This window comes from Lynx canadensis, chromosome D2, assembly GCF_007474595.2.
Source record: "Lynx canadensis isolate LIC74 chromosome D2, mLynCan4.pri.v2, whole genome shotgun sequence".
NCBI classification, from domain to species: domain Eukaryota; kingdom Metazoa; phylum Chordata; class Mammalia; order Carnivora; family Felidae; genus Lynx; species Lynx canadensis.
In genome coordinates, this window is record NC_044313.2 from 40,178,389 (window position 1) to 40,195,496 (window position 17,108).

Here is a 17,108-nt window from a genome sequence, read left to right on the forward strand (position 1 = left end):
CTAATATCTGCAGAAGTTGGTCCCAACCTGAATTGCATTCAAAGGTATTTTAAAAATATAGATTCCTGGGACACCTGGGTGGCTCAGCTGGTTAAGCATCTGACTCTTGGTTTTGGCTTAGGTCATGATCTCACGGTTCATGAGTTGGAACCCTGTGTCGTGCTCTGCGTGGACAGTGTGGAAACTTCTTGGCATTCTGTCTCTCCCTCTTTTTCTGCCCCTCCCTAGCTTATATGCACTTTCTCTCTCTCTCTCTCAAAATAAATAAATACACTTAAAAAAAAAAAGAAAGAAAGATGTGGTCCAAGGCCATTTAAAAAATATATATTCAGATTCCTAGGGCACCTGGGTGGCTCAGTTGGTTAAGCATCTGACTCGGTTTCCGATCAGATCATGATCTCACAGTTTTGTGAGTTCAAGCCCCACATCAGGCTCTGCCAGGCTTGGGCTCTGTGCTGGCATTGCAGAACTTGCTTGGGATTCAATCTCTCTCCCTCTCTCTGCCCCTCCCCTGCTTGCACTGTCTCTGTCCCTCTCAAAATAAATAAATAAACTTAAAAAAAACAACAACAAATTCCTTGGCCTCACTCGTATCACCCTGCAAAATCCCTGGGACCCCAGAATCTTTTTTAAGGGTCTCCCTAGATGATCCTGATGTTGTTGGCCAGCCCCAGTCACACACACCTCAACCCACCTGGGCTTAGCCTCATGTCCCACTTGGCAAAGGAAGCCCTCCTGAGCTATGACAGGCAGATGGGTAAGGTCCCCAAATTCCCTCTGGACACCTGTTGGAGGCACTCCTTTGGTTTTATCCTGTCCACTCTTGTTCTAACAATTCTGCTTATTCCAGTCTCCCAAAAAGACCTCAGGCTTCTGTGGGGCAGTGATGGTCCTGCTGGGTTTCTTAGCTCTTGGACCCCCAGGAGGGCATTCTGTGTTGGCTGTTGATGATTAGGCTGAAGATAGAGATGACAATACACACACTTGTCTTGTAACATATTCTCAGAGATTTCATGTAAGAAGTGCTGGGGGAGTGTCAAGGGTGTGTGGAGACATGGGGTACAGAGAGGGAGCATGGGCTTTATGGCAGACAGCTGGCTCCACTGCTCTGTGAGCTCCACCTTCTCAATGTCATAGCAGAGGATTGGGTGGGGGAAACTGTGGGCTGGCAGTGGGAGCTGTCTTGGTTGGGAGGCAGGGTGAAGGATCAGGGTCCCGTTTTCTAAGGAGAGAGTTGATAAAATCAATTGCCCCACTGTGCCTCAGTTGACCCTATGACAATTCAGGGGCCGATTTTGTCTGAGCTCAGGTGCCTCCATCCAGGCCTCCACCATGACAAGAGGAGCTCAGCTTGGCTGAAGCCTTTTGTTAGAGAGCACCTGCCTGGGCCCAGTGCCCATGGGCATTGGTCTCTGCCCAGGTCCAAGGAAGGGAGGTGGAGACCTTGGGACTTGGGCTTTCCATTGTGCTAGTTGTGATACTGTTGTGGGCCAGTCAGATGCCCACCCCAGCTCCCACAACCACACTGGAACCAGGAGAGTACCTCCACAGAAGTTGAGGATTTGAGAGTGTTGTTTGCAATGATCACCACCATCCCTGGGACTCTCAGTAGCACTCCCATGCCATGAGTCCCCTCCATGGGCTCATTTTTCACTCCCCTCCTCTCCCCCTTCCTGAACCCCTTATGACATCTGAGTAGTGATGGCTAGTCCCCTTGCATTGCCAATCTTTTCTGAAAGTGTTCTGTTCACCTTCTGCCTCAACAGGAGGGGGCACCCTCTGAGGGAAACACTTCCCTATGTCCTCTCACGGGAGACTATTTTCCTTCACACTCATGCACCCCAGTGCCAGGTGGGGTAGGTGGCTTTCTTCCCCCTGTTCCTGCTCCTGAACACGTCTTCACTGCTTTTCCTTTGGAGCCATAGCTATTAGACTTCTACCTTCCAACCCCCATCATTGTCACCCCTCTGTTGCTGTGTTCCCCTGACTCTCTCACAACACCCCCTCATGCAGATCTGGGCTCCTGGTTCACCTTTTTCCTCCCCATAACCACTCCAGTCATCTTTCCTACAGCCTGAACACCTGTGCAGAGGACCCGGCCCACAGGGACCCTCCTTTCTCAGTCCCTCAATCTTCCACGTTTAACAGTCCAACCTTGGTATCCACTCCCACAATCACACCTGGGAGCTCATCACTACCAGGAACTGATGCCTTTGAAGTCTCAGTCTCAAGAATCCCACACTCAGACCACACTCTTGACTTTCTGATTCACAAGCTCTGTTATTCCACATTCTGCAACATGTCTTATCTCACTCACCCCTAAAAATCATCAACTCCACCACCTATTTCCACTATCAATCATCCACCTTTGTTTTTTACTTCCCTCCTGTCATGGGCTGAGCTGTGTCCTCTCGAAGTCCCCAAGTTAAAGTCCTAACCCCCCCCCAATATCTCAGAATAGGACTGTATTGGGAGATGGGGTCTTTATTGAGGTAGTAAAAGTAAAATGAGGTCCTAATCCAATATATCTGGTGTCCTCATAAGAAGATATTAGGACTCAGACACATACAGAGGGAAGACCATGGGAAGACACAGGGAGAAGATGGCCATTGACAAGCCAGGGAGAGAGGCCTCAGAAGAAACCAACCATGTCCACACCTTGATCTCAGACTTCTAGCCTTCAGAACTGTAAGAAAATACATTTCTGCTGTTTAAGCTACTCAGGCTGTGGTACTTTGCAAAGGGGGCCCAAGCAGACTACTACACCTCCTTACTCATTTCAGATTCCAATACTGTAACTATTCCCTTGCCCTATCTTCCACCTCTCTCCCTTGGTTATATTCTCCTACCTTAGCTGAATCTGATGACCCACTTCTCTTTGCCTGAACCTGAGGAGCTGAACATTGTAAGGCAAAAAATTGCGAAACAATACTAATTAGTTTCTCTTAAAATGTATGGCCCCCAAGCCCTCAAATATGAGCTCAACACAGTCCATAAATCTTATCAAGTTTTCCAAGAGGCTATTTCTTGCATTCTCTTTTGCCTTCAGAACCCACCCTGCCTCTCTCAGCTCATGGCCATAGCTCTGCTGATCTGAGACTAGAAGCCACCAGTCAGGTACCTCCTCATATTCCTACCACCACAGCTACAGACCCATGGACCACGGGCCCAGCTTTTGGTTTTCCCGGTACCAACCAAAGCCTCTTATTCTCTGGGTTCCATCTCATTTTGCCTTTGCAAGAATCCCATGCATCTGTTCATCTCTTCTGTCCTCATTAATGATTTCTCTTACCAAAGTACTTCCATACATGTGTGTACATACAATGATGCATTTGCCTCTCCTACTAAAGACATTTTCCTTGACCCCCATCACCCCCAGGAACAGCCCCATTTTTCTGCCTTTTTAATACCAAAATGTCTGAAAACAGTCATCCACACTTAACTGATTCTACTCATTGACAGTGTCATCAACAATTTCTTCCTGCTGTTGGATCGCATTCATCAGCATGCAACCATTTGTTCTTCCTACTCCCCAGCCTGACTTTGGTGAAGGTCACCGATGACTTAGGGTTGCCAAACTCTGGCTCCCCTCTTGTCCAGCTCTGCTTGGAGCCATCAGCAGCATTCCAAGTAGTTGGCCACTTCCTCCTTCCATTTGAATCTTCGTGACTCATCTCCTGGTTTTGCTCTTGACTTCATGGGCTGCTCTTTCTCAATCCTCTTTGTATCTTTCCCTACCTGACCTCCGAGGACCCATTCTGCTGTTTCTAGATGATCTCACCCAGGTCCATGACTTTAAATATCACTTATGTGCTGATGGCTCTCAAATTTATGTCTCTGTACTGACCTCTGTCTTGAGCTCCAGACACATAGATCTAATTTGACATCTTCACTTAGATGACTCAAGGCATCTCAAACCTGACACACTTAGAAAGGACTTCATTCTGCAGCCACTTCCCCAAACTGGTTCCCATCTCGGTGAATGGTACCACCATCTACTCAGTTGCTTGAATCAAAAACCTCGGAACCATTCTCTTTTCTTTTCCTCCTTGTTACTTCTACTTTGCAATATGTGTGGACCTCACCCATGTCTTTCCATCTTTACTCTCAACCTTAGTCCAAGCTGCCACGATCTTTCACATCTATACTGAAATCATTTCCTAAATGGCTTCCCTTCTGTGGGTAGGGGATGCTCCAGGGAGGGGGTCTCTGTGAAGGACTGGTTTCCTGCTGTGCAGATGACACAGTCAGTGCTAACCAGATTAATTGGATTTCCGAAGGGAAAGCGTGTGGGCCCCTATTTTCTGTCACACTTCCCTCAGAAACAGCACTTCCATTCAGAAAGCCAGATCAAGTGCCATTAACAAATTAATTCCGATTAGCACAGCCCAAGCACTTAAACCTCAAGGCAATCCCGGTCAGTACTGCAGGGAGAGATAGCTTGGCCTGCTAATAAAGTGGAAACTGTATTGGAAGCAAAGGCGATTGTTTGATGCCTGTCTCTGTCCCTGGAGGGGAGGAGAGTGGGATCTGATTACACTATGGTCTCCTGAGGGAATTAACTCACTTCCCAATGACAAGTTATTAATTCCCCCATTTGGTGGTCAGGTCTGTGAGAATGGGGTCAGCTCTCACACCCTCCTGTGTCCCATGCATCCCCTGATTTAGGACTGAGCATTCCTTGGGTACCCAATAATTGAATGAAAAAGAATTAACTGGTAGGTAGGCAATAGGTCTAGGGCCTAGTATCATTAGTAACCCTTCATTCTTTTATTTAACAAATATCATTGGGGCCCAACTGTGTTTGGCACAGCAGATTGAAAAGTTAATCCAAACAGATGAGGCCCCTGTTCCCCTAGAACTCATAGACTAGGGGAGGGAGGCAGATAATCAGCATGCATCAAACAGATGAGATGCTGGTTTCAGAGAGTTACAAATGCAAACAAGGTAAGAAAATAGGACAAGGTGACAGAGTGTGCTGAGTTGGGGATGCACTAGGAGGGTCTGAGCCAGTGACACCTGAGCTGAGCTCTGGATGGTGCAAGGAGCCAGTTAACCCTGGAAAAAGAACTTTCTAGGGAGAGGGATCAGAAAATGTAAGTGCCTACTGCCCGAGACCCAGGCCCTACCACCTTTTCATTCTCTCAACACGTCCAGCATGGCCATCTTTGCTGGCTGGTTGGTCTCCATGTGGAACCAGGCAGGGTAGACATGTCCCTGCTGGGCAGTCGGCTTTGCCCACAGCCAGCCTGCTATCCCTCCCTCCTGCTCTTCTCACTCATGTCTAAGAGCTTTGCAAAATTCACACCTCTTCCAATGAAATCTTTCAAAAGCTTCCCAAGTGGAAGGGCTCCCTCTCCTCGCTGAAGTCCCGGAGCACTTATTTGGTACCTGCTGTCTCTATTGCTTTACATGGGTAGATGCTGCCTTACTGTGTACCTGAATCTGCTCCCCCATGCCTTCCCTTACCCTGTCCAGTGGGCTGCTTGGGGGCAGTAGCTTCATCCTCTCTGCCTCTTAGACTTTCTAGGCCTAGCCCAGACCCTCAGCTGATAGACACTCAGGGAGTCTGAATGGACATCTGGCCAAATGAGAGCCCAAGGGGCAGATGGAGGTCCACAGAAGCCTCCCTTTTATTCCCCAGTCTCTAATAGAGGCAAAAAAGGAAAGCACTCCATCCAATTCCTGGGAATAAGGCTGGCTTTAGCTTTGAAAATTAGTTTCCGGAGGATGATTTAAAATTATTACAACTATTACCAGCTTTCTTGTGGGAATGCTTGGAAACTTTCATAAAAGCAGCAAGCCAGCCACAAGGATAGGTCAGCTTGAAGATGAAAAGTTCTAGGACTGAGAAATCACATGAAGGAGGCAGCCAACCATGCTCCCAGAGCTGTGCTCCATCCCAGATCTCCAGGTGACAGCTCTCCCAGTGACTCAGACTCCTAAAATGGGTACCATTGCCGCCCACCAGTAAAACACAACTGCTTAATTGTAGCCAGCCTTCCTCCAGCTCAACACTTCCGTCCCTCAATATTCCCAGACATTCCAGGATTCCAGTGCTCATCAGCCTCACCCAGGAAGCTAGAATATTGTCAGATGAAAAACGAGGTGCCTGTAACTTCCAGGTGCCTCAGCTGACTTTCCGTAGGGTCCTGAGTTGGAGGGAGGCCTGAGCTCCCCATGCTATGGCAAATGGGGATGAGGCATGGTGCCCAACCCTGGAGGAAGGAAAGCCAATGGGCATGAGGATGAGATGAGCGTGGAAACGCGCTGGGCACTGCTGCTAACCTTTCACGAGGACCGTCCTGGCCTCAGCCCACTCGCTCCTCCCTTCTGACGTCAGCAGGCCGATTGGAGGCAAGCGTTCATCCTCGTTGGAAGCCATTTTGACTATCTTTCTCAACTGAGTGAACAGATCCCCCTCACTGAGACGGCGGAAATTAATGACAACATCCAAGACAAAGAACTGTGGGGGAAACAGGTCAAACACGTCACTCATGGCAGCCGGCCCAAGGCAAAGGGCCTTCACTGAGCCTTCACACATGCGTATAGATAGGGGATACTCAGGCTCAAGGTATGTGATGGTTCCCTGAAAAGTCACATGTTAGGGACCTATCCAAATGCTGTTGACTGGGCTGGACTCTAAGCTTCCCCAAATCAAAGAGGGCCAGATTAACCTTAGCTAAAATAAAACCTGTTTCTATGGTTCCTACTTCATGTAAAACTATTATGTTTATGGGGAATTAAGTATAAATTGGTACAATTGCTATTGGAGGGCAGTGTCTATCAAAACTGAAAATGTGCATACCTTATGATTCAGCAGTCACTCTTATAAATGCATACTTTAGCCTTAGGCTTGGAGAAACATACACTCTTGTGCCCAGATATGTGAAGCAGTGGGCATATAAGCCTTATTTGCAATAGCAAAATGGTAGAGACAGCCTACGTGTTCTTCAGAAGGGGAACAGCTAAATTAAATGAGTTTATTTATCTAATGCATGTCTACTCATTGGTAAATAGGAATGAACTAGCTCTAGATACAGCTACAGAGATAGATCTCAAACACACTGGTGAGTGGAGAAAAAAAAGCAAGTCAGCAAATGATAAGCAGAGGAAGATTCAAATGGAAAAATAACACACAAAACGCTCTATCCCTTTGTGTGTCCATATACAGGTGTACATGCATGTGCTTTGTATGTGAGACCTGTGAGCTATCATTAGTAGCTTTGAAGCCAGAGTCTTGGGCTTTGTGAAAGGTCTTATCTAGCCCCAAGTCAAGATCCCTTTTCTGCTGGTTGACATAAGTACCTGGTCCCATGTCCTGAGAAGCATACATGTGGCCTGGTTCTGAGCAGGAGCCCCAAGAGCATTTCTGAAATGGATGGATACTGCAGCACGTAGGGGCTGGGAAATGAGTTTGACTTTTGAATGAAGACGGAGAAAGTTTCTTGTTTGTGGCTAAACTGTCATGTGGGCTTCCAGTGGGAATGCTAACCTAGGATGGCAGACTTTCACTGAGCTTCTATCCTAGAAAATGTCAGATGAACCCAAGAAGAAAACATTGTAGCACAAATAGCGGGGGAATCCTGGGGGGTAGGTTTTTAGCAAAACCAACCGCACAAACAAAAAAACAAAAAACCCCACCAAAACTCAAAAACCAAAGCAAACCCAAACAAAACAAAACAAAACCAGAAAAAAAACCAAATCCTAAACAAAACCGCTTTTTGTCAGATGAAATCATGAGGTGGAGGCTCAATATACAGACCAAATCACCTAGTGGGCACTGGTAAGGGGTCAGGAGCCCTCATGCTAAGACTATCCCCTGGGGCCCCATGGGTCCTTGTTGGTTCCTGGAACCCAGTATGAAGACCTGAGCTGCAGGAGATGGGGCACTGGCCAGGCCTGGGAGTCCTTCTCAGTCTTGGACAGGCCACTCAACTTGTCTAAGTCCCATTTCCCCTTTTTTCAGATGGAGATTTAAAGGCCCCTCTGCAAGGTTACTATAGAACCAGGTGGGGTGCATACATGTAAGTGCCAAGCCTAAGGCCTGGACATGGAGGTCCCGATGGGCAGTCTGTTAAGCTGTCCATATGTCTGCATGTGGTCTCCAGGAAGGCCACAGCCTGGGTGATTCATGAGGAGTTGCTAAGGCCATGCAGGGTCTCAGTCCATCCAGGAAGTTCTTTTGAGTTGACCTGGCTGGTCAGGGCCCATATAAGAGCCCACATAAGTCATTCTCAATTGATGACTCTCCTTGTTCTTAAAATCTAATTCGTGGAGAGAAATGGGACTGAGTAGGAATCAAGAAACCCCACTTTGGGGTCATGCTGTCCCAGCTCACTGTCTGCCTCTGAGAGCGGGCTGAGCATGCCTGGTGAAATAGGAGTGGGTAAGTACTCATGCACCCTCCCCAAGCCTGAGATGCAGCAGAGAGGGGCGACTGACCTGGTTGCAGCAGGCCACAATGACATGCTCTGGCTCGGGCATGACACTGCTCTTCTGGGCCACCAGTGTATCCTGGATGTGGCCAGGGAGGCGGTAGGAGGAGAAGAGCCCGTAGTATTGCTTCATACAGAGTGGCTGCCCTGACAGCTGGCCCTTGGCACAGTCGGTGGGGATGGAGTGACTGGAGAGGGAGAGCAGGGAGGGAGGCAGGGAATCAGAATTGCTTCTACTTGACTTGATCAGGCAAAGCAGGGCACAAATACCAGAACTGCGTTAGGATGGTAGTAAGAGAGCTGGATTCCTCACTTTTTAAAGTAGTGGAGTGCCCCATTTCCAAGGTCCATGGACACCCTCGGGGTTTGCTCAAGCCTCTGATTGTTTCCCTCACCCCTGCCTCAGGCAGCCCTGTGCCTTCGCTTCTGCTGATCTTTGCCTGGCATGTCTTCACCCCACCTCTGCACTCAACTAATTTGTTTAGGAAAACTTCCACTCCTTTAAGAGCCTACTCTTCCATTGCCTCTTCCAGAAGCCTTCTCTAAATTCAAGGTAGAAAGTTCTCTTTCTCCTGTGGTCTCAGCGTATCTTGTGTCCTTCTTTACTTCCTCCCTGACCTTTTACTCCTCCTCCTCCTCCTCTTCCTTTCCCTACTCCTCCTCCTTCCTCCATCCCTCTCCCCTCTCCTTCATCTTTGTCTGTCTACCCTTCCCTCCTTCCTTCTTTCTCTTCCCTTCCTTCCTCCACTTCCTCCCCCTCCTCCTCTCCCTTCTCTCTGCTTTTATCTCTTTCCTCTGTCCTTCCTTCTTCCGTCCCTCTCTCTTCTTCCTCTTCCTCTTCCTTCTTCTCTCCTCCCTCCCTCCATCTCTACTTCTCCTCCCTCCCTTTCAGGCAACAAATGTTATTGAGCATTCCTCTGTGCCAGGCACAGGGGTAATAGTGGCATCTTTCTGGGATCTGGGATTATAGTGGCAAGCAAAACACGAGTCTCCTGTTCTAATGGGGCACAGGTCCTGGGATATGTAGGTGGAGCATAGGCAATAAGCAGCAAGTTGATAGATGGGAAGGTTTTGGATAATGAGACAGGGTGATAAGGACCAGATATGTAAGCTGAGCGTTGAGGGGAAGAGGCAGCCCTAAGATTAGCTGGGGCAGAGTGAGGGTAGGGTGTTCCATGGCCCTGCTGCTCAACGTGCAGGTGCCACACTGAACCATAGGAATCAGTGGGAGCTCTCAGAAACTTCTACAGCAATTTGATGGAGGAATTTTATGTCTATTGAATCTATAGTAAACATAAGATATGTGGTTGTGTATTTTGTACCTCTGTACCATTTTTCTGCAAATTCATTTTGGTACAGTGTGTGAGTGGGGGTGCATTTTAAAGAGATCAAGGAAGGAGAGTGCTTACCCTAGGAAGAGGAACCACTAATGGTTGGGTCAGCTGGGGTAAAGGTTATCCTGATGCTGCAGGAGTTGGGGCGGGGGCGGGGAGGGGGGTTGGTCCACCTGCTCTATGACATGAGCCAGGAACACAGAGCTGAAAAAGACAAGGTCTCTGCCCTCTGGTTGCTCCTTGGCTAGTGTAGCAGGGAGACAGATGACTCAACAGGCTGTGCCAAAACAGGGCTCTGCCCTTCCCAGCCTGGGCCCCATCCTACCTGTCCAGCAGGGTCTTGTAGCTGAGCACGCCAGAGATGAGGTTGGCTGCGAACCTGCAGAGACACATGAAGCCTTAAGTTCTCCTCTCAGGGGCTCAGGCCCCTTCCCTTTCTCCAACATTCCTCTCCCTCCCCTCCACCTCCTTTCTCCCAAACTCAAGGACCACCCTCCAGATGCCAGGCCTCAGTGGTACACTAATCTGATGGGATTCCTGCTGCCTGCCCACCCCCCTCCCCCACATCATGCTGTCAGTCCTTCACAAGCCTTGGATTAAAAATGGTCCTGTGGAGATAACTGGGAGGAGGAGAGGAAAGCAGAAGGTGAATGAGAAGGAGGAGGAGGAGGAGGGAGAGAAAACGAGCAGAGGCCACAGAGCAGGCAGGAGAAGGCTGGATGGTCAGGGGTGGGTTTCGCCCTAGGAAAGGCCAGTGCTGGGGCTGAACTGGAAAAGAAACCTGGGTTTGGGGAAATCCAGTCTCCCAGGAAAAGTCAATTTCATTCGGTGCTAATGAAAATGAAAGTAAGTGCCAGGGGGAAAAGAGTCACCAGAGAACTGTGCCACAGGGCCATGTCATCTTAACTGCCCATGGGTGATGGCCCTGGCTTAAGGAGGAAAAATGTCCCCTTGTAAGCAGTTGGAGAACTGTTTTCAGCAGCTGCTCATCCATTTATCTGCATACTTCCTGCTGGCATGGGAGGTCCAGGCTTGCAGGCTGCCTGACCAGCAGTCAGTTGGGCTAGTCTCAGTGAGGAAGGAGGGGATGGGGGTCTAACTAGCATAGCTGAGCCCTGCCCACAGGCCAAGGTAGGCCCTGCCTCTTTTGTTTGGTTGGTATTTCCTCTCTGAACTGTCCCGATGCTGTGCCACATTGGATTTGGCTCTAAGAGACTCCTGTAGGGAGACCTTTCCTCCCCGCCACATCCCTGTGTAAACTCCCCCCCACCCCCCCATCAACATCAGTGGGCCCAGAGGCCATTCCCGTGGCTCAGTGAGCCCTGAAATTGCAGCAGATGGAAAAGGCTCTGGCGGCGGCAGCTGGCAGGAAGGAACGATTTCCACCCCCTTGGAGCCTCTGTTTAGATAGCCTGGTGCAGTGCATCCCAGTGACAAACCCAAGACTCAGGTACTGGTAGGGCAGAGATGCATACCTCCTTCCAGGGCCTCAGCCAGGTCAAGAATGCCATGGGGACACCTGGGGGCCCATGACCTCCATTTACTGCCCACTCCACCTCAAATAAATATATTCCGAGGAAGACCCTGTGTTTGTCACTCATATTGTAGCCTCATCTAACCAATTTCCCAAACCCATGGCCTGGACTGCCTCTGTCTCAGAGGCATTTGGTCTCAGAAATCTCAGCCAAGGCACAAGCGTTGACCTTTCCTTCCTGCTACTGGAGCCAGGACCCCAGGCAGGCTCTCAAGCTGTGAATTCAGGAGCATGGTGGCCTCCTCACCTTAGCTGGTCATTTGTATCTTGAAAGTGCTGGCGGGCAAAGATCACAGCTGGACTGGAGTTTACAGGCAGGGCCAGGCGGTTATTGAGATACATGTCATTCAGCCAGTACTCAGACACCTGTTGGGGAAAACGGGAGGGGTGCCATTACCCCGCAAGGTCACACACGCCCCTCTGAACAAAGGCACCTTGCCTCGAGAGCACCCAGTCCCATCCTGGCAGGCCCAAGGGACAACTGAGACACTTTCTTGGACCATGGACTTTGTTCGTTCATTCCGCAAATGCACATGGAGCCCTAGTGATGCGCTAGGGCCTGTGTGCTCTCCAGCCCACCATGACTATCCTTCATTTTTGCCCCATGCCATCCTTCTCTTCCATCCCAGTTTCCCATTCTGGGTGTTTGGTACTTCATCCCTGTTCCCTGCCCATCTTTATGTGTGTCTTGTTCATGCTTTTCACCCTTCTTTGTTTCCCTGAACTTACCTCTATCTTCTTCCACCCCATCACTATCTGCCATCCCTGTCCCCCATCTGTCTCCATCTCTGTACCCTGTCTTTCCCTATTGCCCCATTTCTATCTCCTGCTGCCCCCACCCCTGTTCCCCTTCCTTATCCCCCATCTGTCCTCCATCCTTGTCCCTGTCTGTCCCCCATCCGCAACCCCTAATGTCTTCTACCTGTATATCCTGTCTCTCCCCAGCACTCTATCTCTATCCCCATCTGTCCCTTTTTGGTCCCCATCCCTATCTCCCATCCCACATCCTGTCTGTCCCTTGCTGTCCCCCTGTTTCTCCTCTCATCCCTATCCCTTCATCTGTCCATCTTTGTTACCTACCTGCCCCTCATCCAAATCCCTGTCTCCGTGTCTGCTCCCTGCCCCCCACCCTGTGGGTCCCTTGTCTGCCCCCACGCCCTAGTCTGCTCCCTCTCAGCAACTCTTACCCAATTGGCTGTCTTCTCCTGTCGTTCCAGGAGCTTCTGCTGCAGGGTCTCACCAAGGCCACCAGGGGCCCCAAACCGCTGCACAATGGCCTGGCTCCTCTTGAACTGTTCTTCAGGTACTAGGTGCTGCATGCACCGCAGGTAAGTGGCCAGGGTCTGCTGCAGTGGGGGCACTGGAAGTTTGGGCAACTCCTGGAAGAGAGAGTTCACCAGCACTTGCTATGCCTGTTCTTGTGTGGGGTCCATGCCTGTCCGCGAGATGATCCCCACTGTGTGTCTCCATCTGGCCTTATCCTTGTTCTACACTCTGGGTCTTGCCTATTTCCAGGGCTCAGCTCAGCAGAATTATGAACTTAGGAAACTTCTATTTGTTTTTTTCTGGTACCCCAGTCCTGCCCCCACGAGGGGATAAAGTGTAGAGGAAAATACCTTGACGTTGGCACCAGACAGACCTGGGTTCATGCACTGACCTGCTGCTAACCAGCTGTGTAATCTTAAGCAAACCACCTCACCTTTGTGCCTCAGTTTCCCCTCCTGTAAAATGGGGATAATAACCTCCACCTCCCATAGGATCAAACAGATCCTATGTGAAAAGTGCTTTTAAATCACAGGGAATGGGTCTAAGATGAAACAGATCTGTTACTGATATTGGATACTTATCACTCTTAATTTAGGGATTGTTTCCAGCTGGGGCTTCAGAAGTCAGTTGATCTCTGGACCCAAAGGGTACAATACTAATGGAGAGATTTGGACAGGTGAAAGATGGCGGGAGGCATAGTTCAGAATCCTGCAAGTTGTTTCCTAAGAAGGTGACTCATGTCCTGGCTCCTTACTAAGCCCTTCCCAGTTATGAAAGCTGGGGAGCCCCATTCTGCTCCATGTGGGTACAGGGCAGGGAGGGAGAACAGAGAGTGCTGTGGATGTTCTTCCTATCTTAGCCTTTCTGAGCCCCAGCTTCCTAACCCATAGGACACAAGTAACAATTCCTACCTGAGTGGAGCACAGACAGAATTAAATGAGAGAAACCACTGGCCCCAGGTAAGCACATCATAAAATGTTATGATGTTACTGTCCCCCTCTAAAAGGGATTCCTAAAAGGAAACCCCTAACTTCTGGGGACTCCCAAAGTGTGGAGAGAGTCTGAATAGAACTCTCCACCAATGTCTCCCCTTTCTGGATGCCATGCTTCCTAATTTACCAGCTGTGTTCACCCAGGGATCTCATGCTTGTGTTCAACCATGTTACGGCTGACCTGGGCAGGGATTTTCCTTCCATTTTCAGATGAAACTGAAGCCCAAAGAGTGGAGAAACTAGTCCATGGTCACCCAGCAATATGATAGCAGAGTTGGGACCTGAAATCAGTCTTCATCCAACATCCACTCTGCTCCTTCCTCCTAGATTGTTCTCTCCCTTCCTCCTTGGTCCTTTTTCCATTCCCTCCTTTTCCTTCTTCCTCACTAAGCTAGTTACGGTCAGAAACCAGGGCTTTTCATATTACCGATAAAGTTTACAAAGTTGGCAGGAGGTAGTCACCTTCTTTCAGGGGTTTTTCCCCTTGGAGTGGGGGTGACAGTGAATTTCCACCCCTGGCAGGCTGTGGAGTAAAGGGGCCCATTCAAAGCTTGCCTCTGCTTTGCTCCTGCGCTGCATGGGCTGAGGCCCTCCCCAAGTGGCCCTTGGCAGACAAGGACCAACCACGGGAGCCTGTGCTGATGAATGAATGAGAATCGTGCCTGCCTCATCCTGTCTTTAGAGCTCACTACCCTAGGGGGAGGGAGGAGGGTATCAGTGCCAACTATGGGCTATCCTGCCCCAGGGAACTCTCAAGGACCAGGGTGGTCTGGGTAGCATTCCAGGTTCCTCAGCCCACTTCAAGAGAGCCAGGTCCAGACCCCCATCCAGCTGCTCTGGTTCCCCCTCCCCTGTCTTGGGGTCTGGAGGCCTCTCTGGTGGGTGAGTGGGCAAGTACCTGCAGAAAGCCAAGCCCAGCTGGTGGCCTTTCCAAGAGTGCCAGCAGGCCTGGCTGGGGCCCCAGCTAGAAACAGGTCACCCTTCCTCAGGGCTCTGACAGGGTGCTGGGACTCAGAGTTATGGGGAATCAGCGATGGGTAAAATGGAATGAGGCAGAAAATCTCTGCTCACATGTCGTAGCCCCATGGGGCTCCTCCCCAGACTCTCCTAGGCTTCTGGCCCACACCTGGGGCTAGATAGAGGCAGGGAGGTGTACTAATGAGGGTCTTCGGACACTAGGGTCCCAGGTCAGTACACATTTCCTGGGAAGTTCATGTGAACCAGGCCCTAGACTGGACTTAGGGACAATGGAAAGAAAAGGCCTGCTCCCAGGGAAGCCACATTTCAATGGGAGGGACATGCCATGGCAAGACTCAACAACAGAGATGTTTGTGGGCTGCAAAAGTCAGGACAAACAACATGGTGAGCAACTTCATGGGTAGAAGCCTAAAAGTTCTAATTAGGATTTCAAATGAAGCCCTGGGTAAAGAAGTGGCAAGAAGACTAACTTAGCAGAGGGGCCAGCACTGCAACAACTCACAGACTAGATAAGCTGCTCCATCACTTAAGAAGGTAAGGAAGGAGGATGCCTGCCTAAGGAGGGGTGGCATTGTCTTAAACCAGTGGGGAAGATAGTGCCTAAGGCTCCAGGGCTGAACCAGTAACAGTAGCCGGGACTGGGAGGTGACCTGGCTTAAGGTAGAGAATTCAGCCTCACCCTAAGGCAACTCCACTAGGCTCAAAGCCATTGGAAGTGGAACTTGGGGAGGGGAAAAAGCCCTGGGAGAAGAGAGAGTACCTGGCCCAGGTCAAGGGCTCTTCCTGGCTTTGGGGTTAGGAAGTGTGGCTGTCAGAATTCCATCAGCATCCCCTGAAACCACTCCCAGCCCTTCGAGGCGTTCCCAGGCTCCTCAGTGGGCTCAGAGCAGGACTGCAGCCTGGACTTCGTGCCCTGGAGAGTGCAGGGTTGGGGGCTAGTCCCACACAGGACTGTTCTGGAAGCAAGAGTATGTGAGCAGGGAGAACAGGGATGAAGGAGAGAGCTCCAGAAATCACTCACAGACTCCTCCTCACTGCTGGGCGGTTTTGCTGCCATCTTATGGGGAGCTTTTTCCAGTATGGGCATCTTGGTGACTCCTGGCTGGGGAAGCAGAAGTGCAGACCTGGGGACCAAGAAGCAGAAGGGCATCAGCACAGTAGCCACATAAAGCGACATGGACCCTTCACCCCCACCCTGTGAAGAGGCTAGAGCTGGACATGGGCCCCAAATACACATGGCCTCATTGTAGACCTGGTCCCAATCTCCCAATCTCTGGACCAGCCCCCCCTGACCACAGTGTCCTTTCTGAGTCCCCAGATGGGATAGAGTGGGGTCTAGAGTGAGCCTTTAGGTGGTCCCTACTCCATAAGACTGCCACCCAGGCTCAACCTACCACCCCAGAGCAGAGTGGGAGGGAGCGGGGCTGGACTCACTCACTCCAAATCCATAAGGGGGTGTTGGCAGAGCACTTGCTTTGTTCCTGCCTTGGACCCAACAGATACCTGTTTTGCTGATTAAAATCTCTCTTTCCCACTAGACTGTGAGCTTCTCCTGTTGTGTTCAGTGCTTCATCTCTGGGACCTAGCTGCGTGACTACCATGGAGTAGGATCAGTGCTGGGTAGCTGAGTAAAAGGAATGCACACATGCATCAATGCATGTGTAAATGAACACAGGTCCTCTAAGGCTGTGGGTTCCAGGAGCACTCTGGGCTGACTGGGAGCCTGGCCTCTGGCCAAGGCAGGGGTGGGAGTGGAGGACCCTGGGGCCTGCTGGACAGACTTGGACTTAGGCAATCTTTGGTTCCCAGGCTCCTAGAGCAGGTGGCATGGGAATGCTGAGGGAGATGGGACAGGGCAGCTGCACAGTCCAGGCCCCTAGAGACCACCTGACTCAACCTGGAGAGAAGAGGATTAATTTTTTATTCACAGTACAAGTGACACAGGCCAAGAGGGGGCAAAGGCCTATTTTTAAGGCTACCTTCTACCTTCAGAGAATGCGCTAAGCATAAGCCTCAGAGCCATGCATCCATGATTTCCACTCACCCATTGCCTATTCTCTCCCAAGAGCAGAAAGCTGATGCTTAGCCCATTTTATCCCCTGCGCCCTCCCCCACCCCCCAGGCAAGCATGGCCCAGGTGGGAGCCAGGGTCCAGGCACAGTTGACCCAAGGGCAGAGAATCCAGAAAGATGGATGAATCAGGCTCCAGAATGGAGGAACCTAGCCTTCCTGGCAGTGCTAGGCAGAGACTATAGGCAGAGATGTGAACACTTTGCCAGGATGCTACAGACTAGGTGGTCCCTGGACCTTCCCTGGAAGGTAGTAGCTGCTCCCACTCCCAGTAACATAAAAGCAGCAGCATCCAAGTTAGGGTCCATCACAGCACCGCGGAGATTGGAAAGGTTGTTGAGGGCAAGGGCAAGTTGGTAAAGGCCCTAGTGCTCTTGGAGACCCCATATCTTGGAAAGGTGTAAGATTGGAGCAGGGACAGCTTCCTGGGGACCAAATGGGAGGGCCTGGTCCTTGTGAGGCAGCAGCTGCTTTCCCTCCTTGGACCATGGGCCCA

At 50.4% G+C, this 17,108-nt stretch overlaps 1 protein-coding gene across 1 annotated transcript in view; it reads right to left on the reverse strand.

Moving 5' to 3' along the window:
* Positions 1-15,647, reverse strand: part of CHAT (choline O-acetyltransferase) — a 41,815-nt gene extending 26,168 nt beyond the window's left edge. Inside the window, exons 1-6 of the mRNA XM_030335105.1 lie at positions 15,564-15,647; positions 12,494-12,682; positions 11,554-11,672; positions 10,098-10,151; positions 8,446-8,626; positions 6,289-6,466 (exon numbers count right to left, since the gene is read on the reverse strand). Coding sequence (XP_030190965.1) covers positions 6,289-6,466; positions 8,446-8,626; positions 10,098-10,151; positions 11,554-11,672; positions 12,494-12,682; positions 15,564-15,629 — 787 coding nt within the window. The 5' untranslated portion in view covers positions 15,630-15,647. The remainder of the gene's footprint in view (positions 1-6,288; positions 6,467-8,445; positions 8,627-10,097; positions 10,152-11,553; positions 11,673-12,493; positions 12,683-15,563) is intronic.
* Between the last annotated feature and the right edge of the window lie 1,461 nt (positions 15,648-17,108).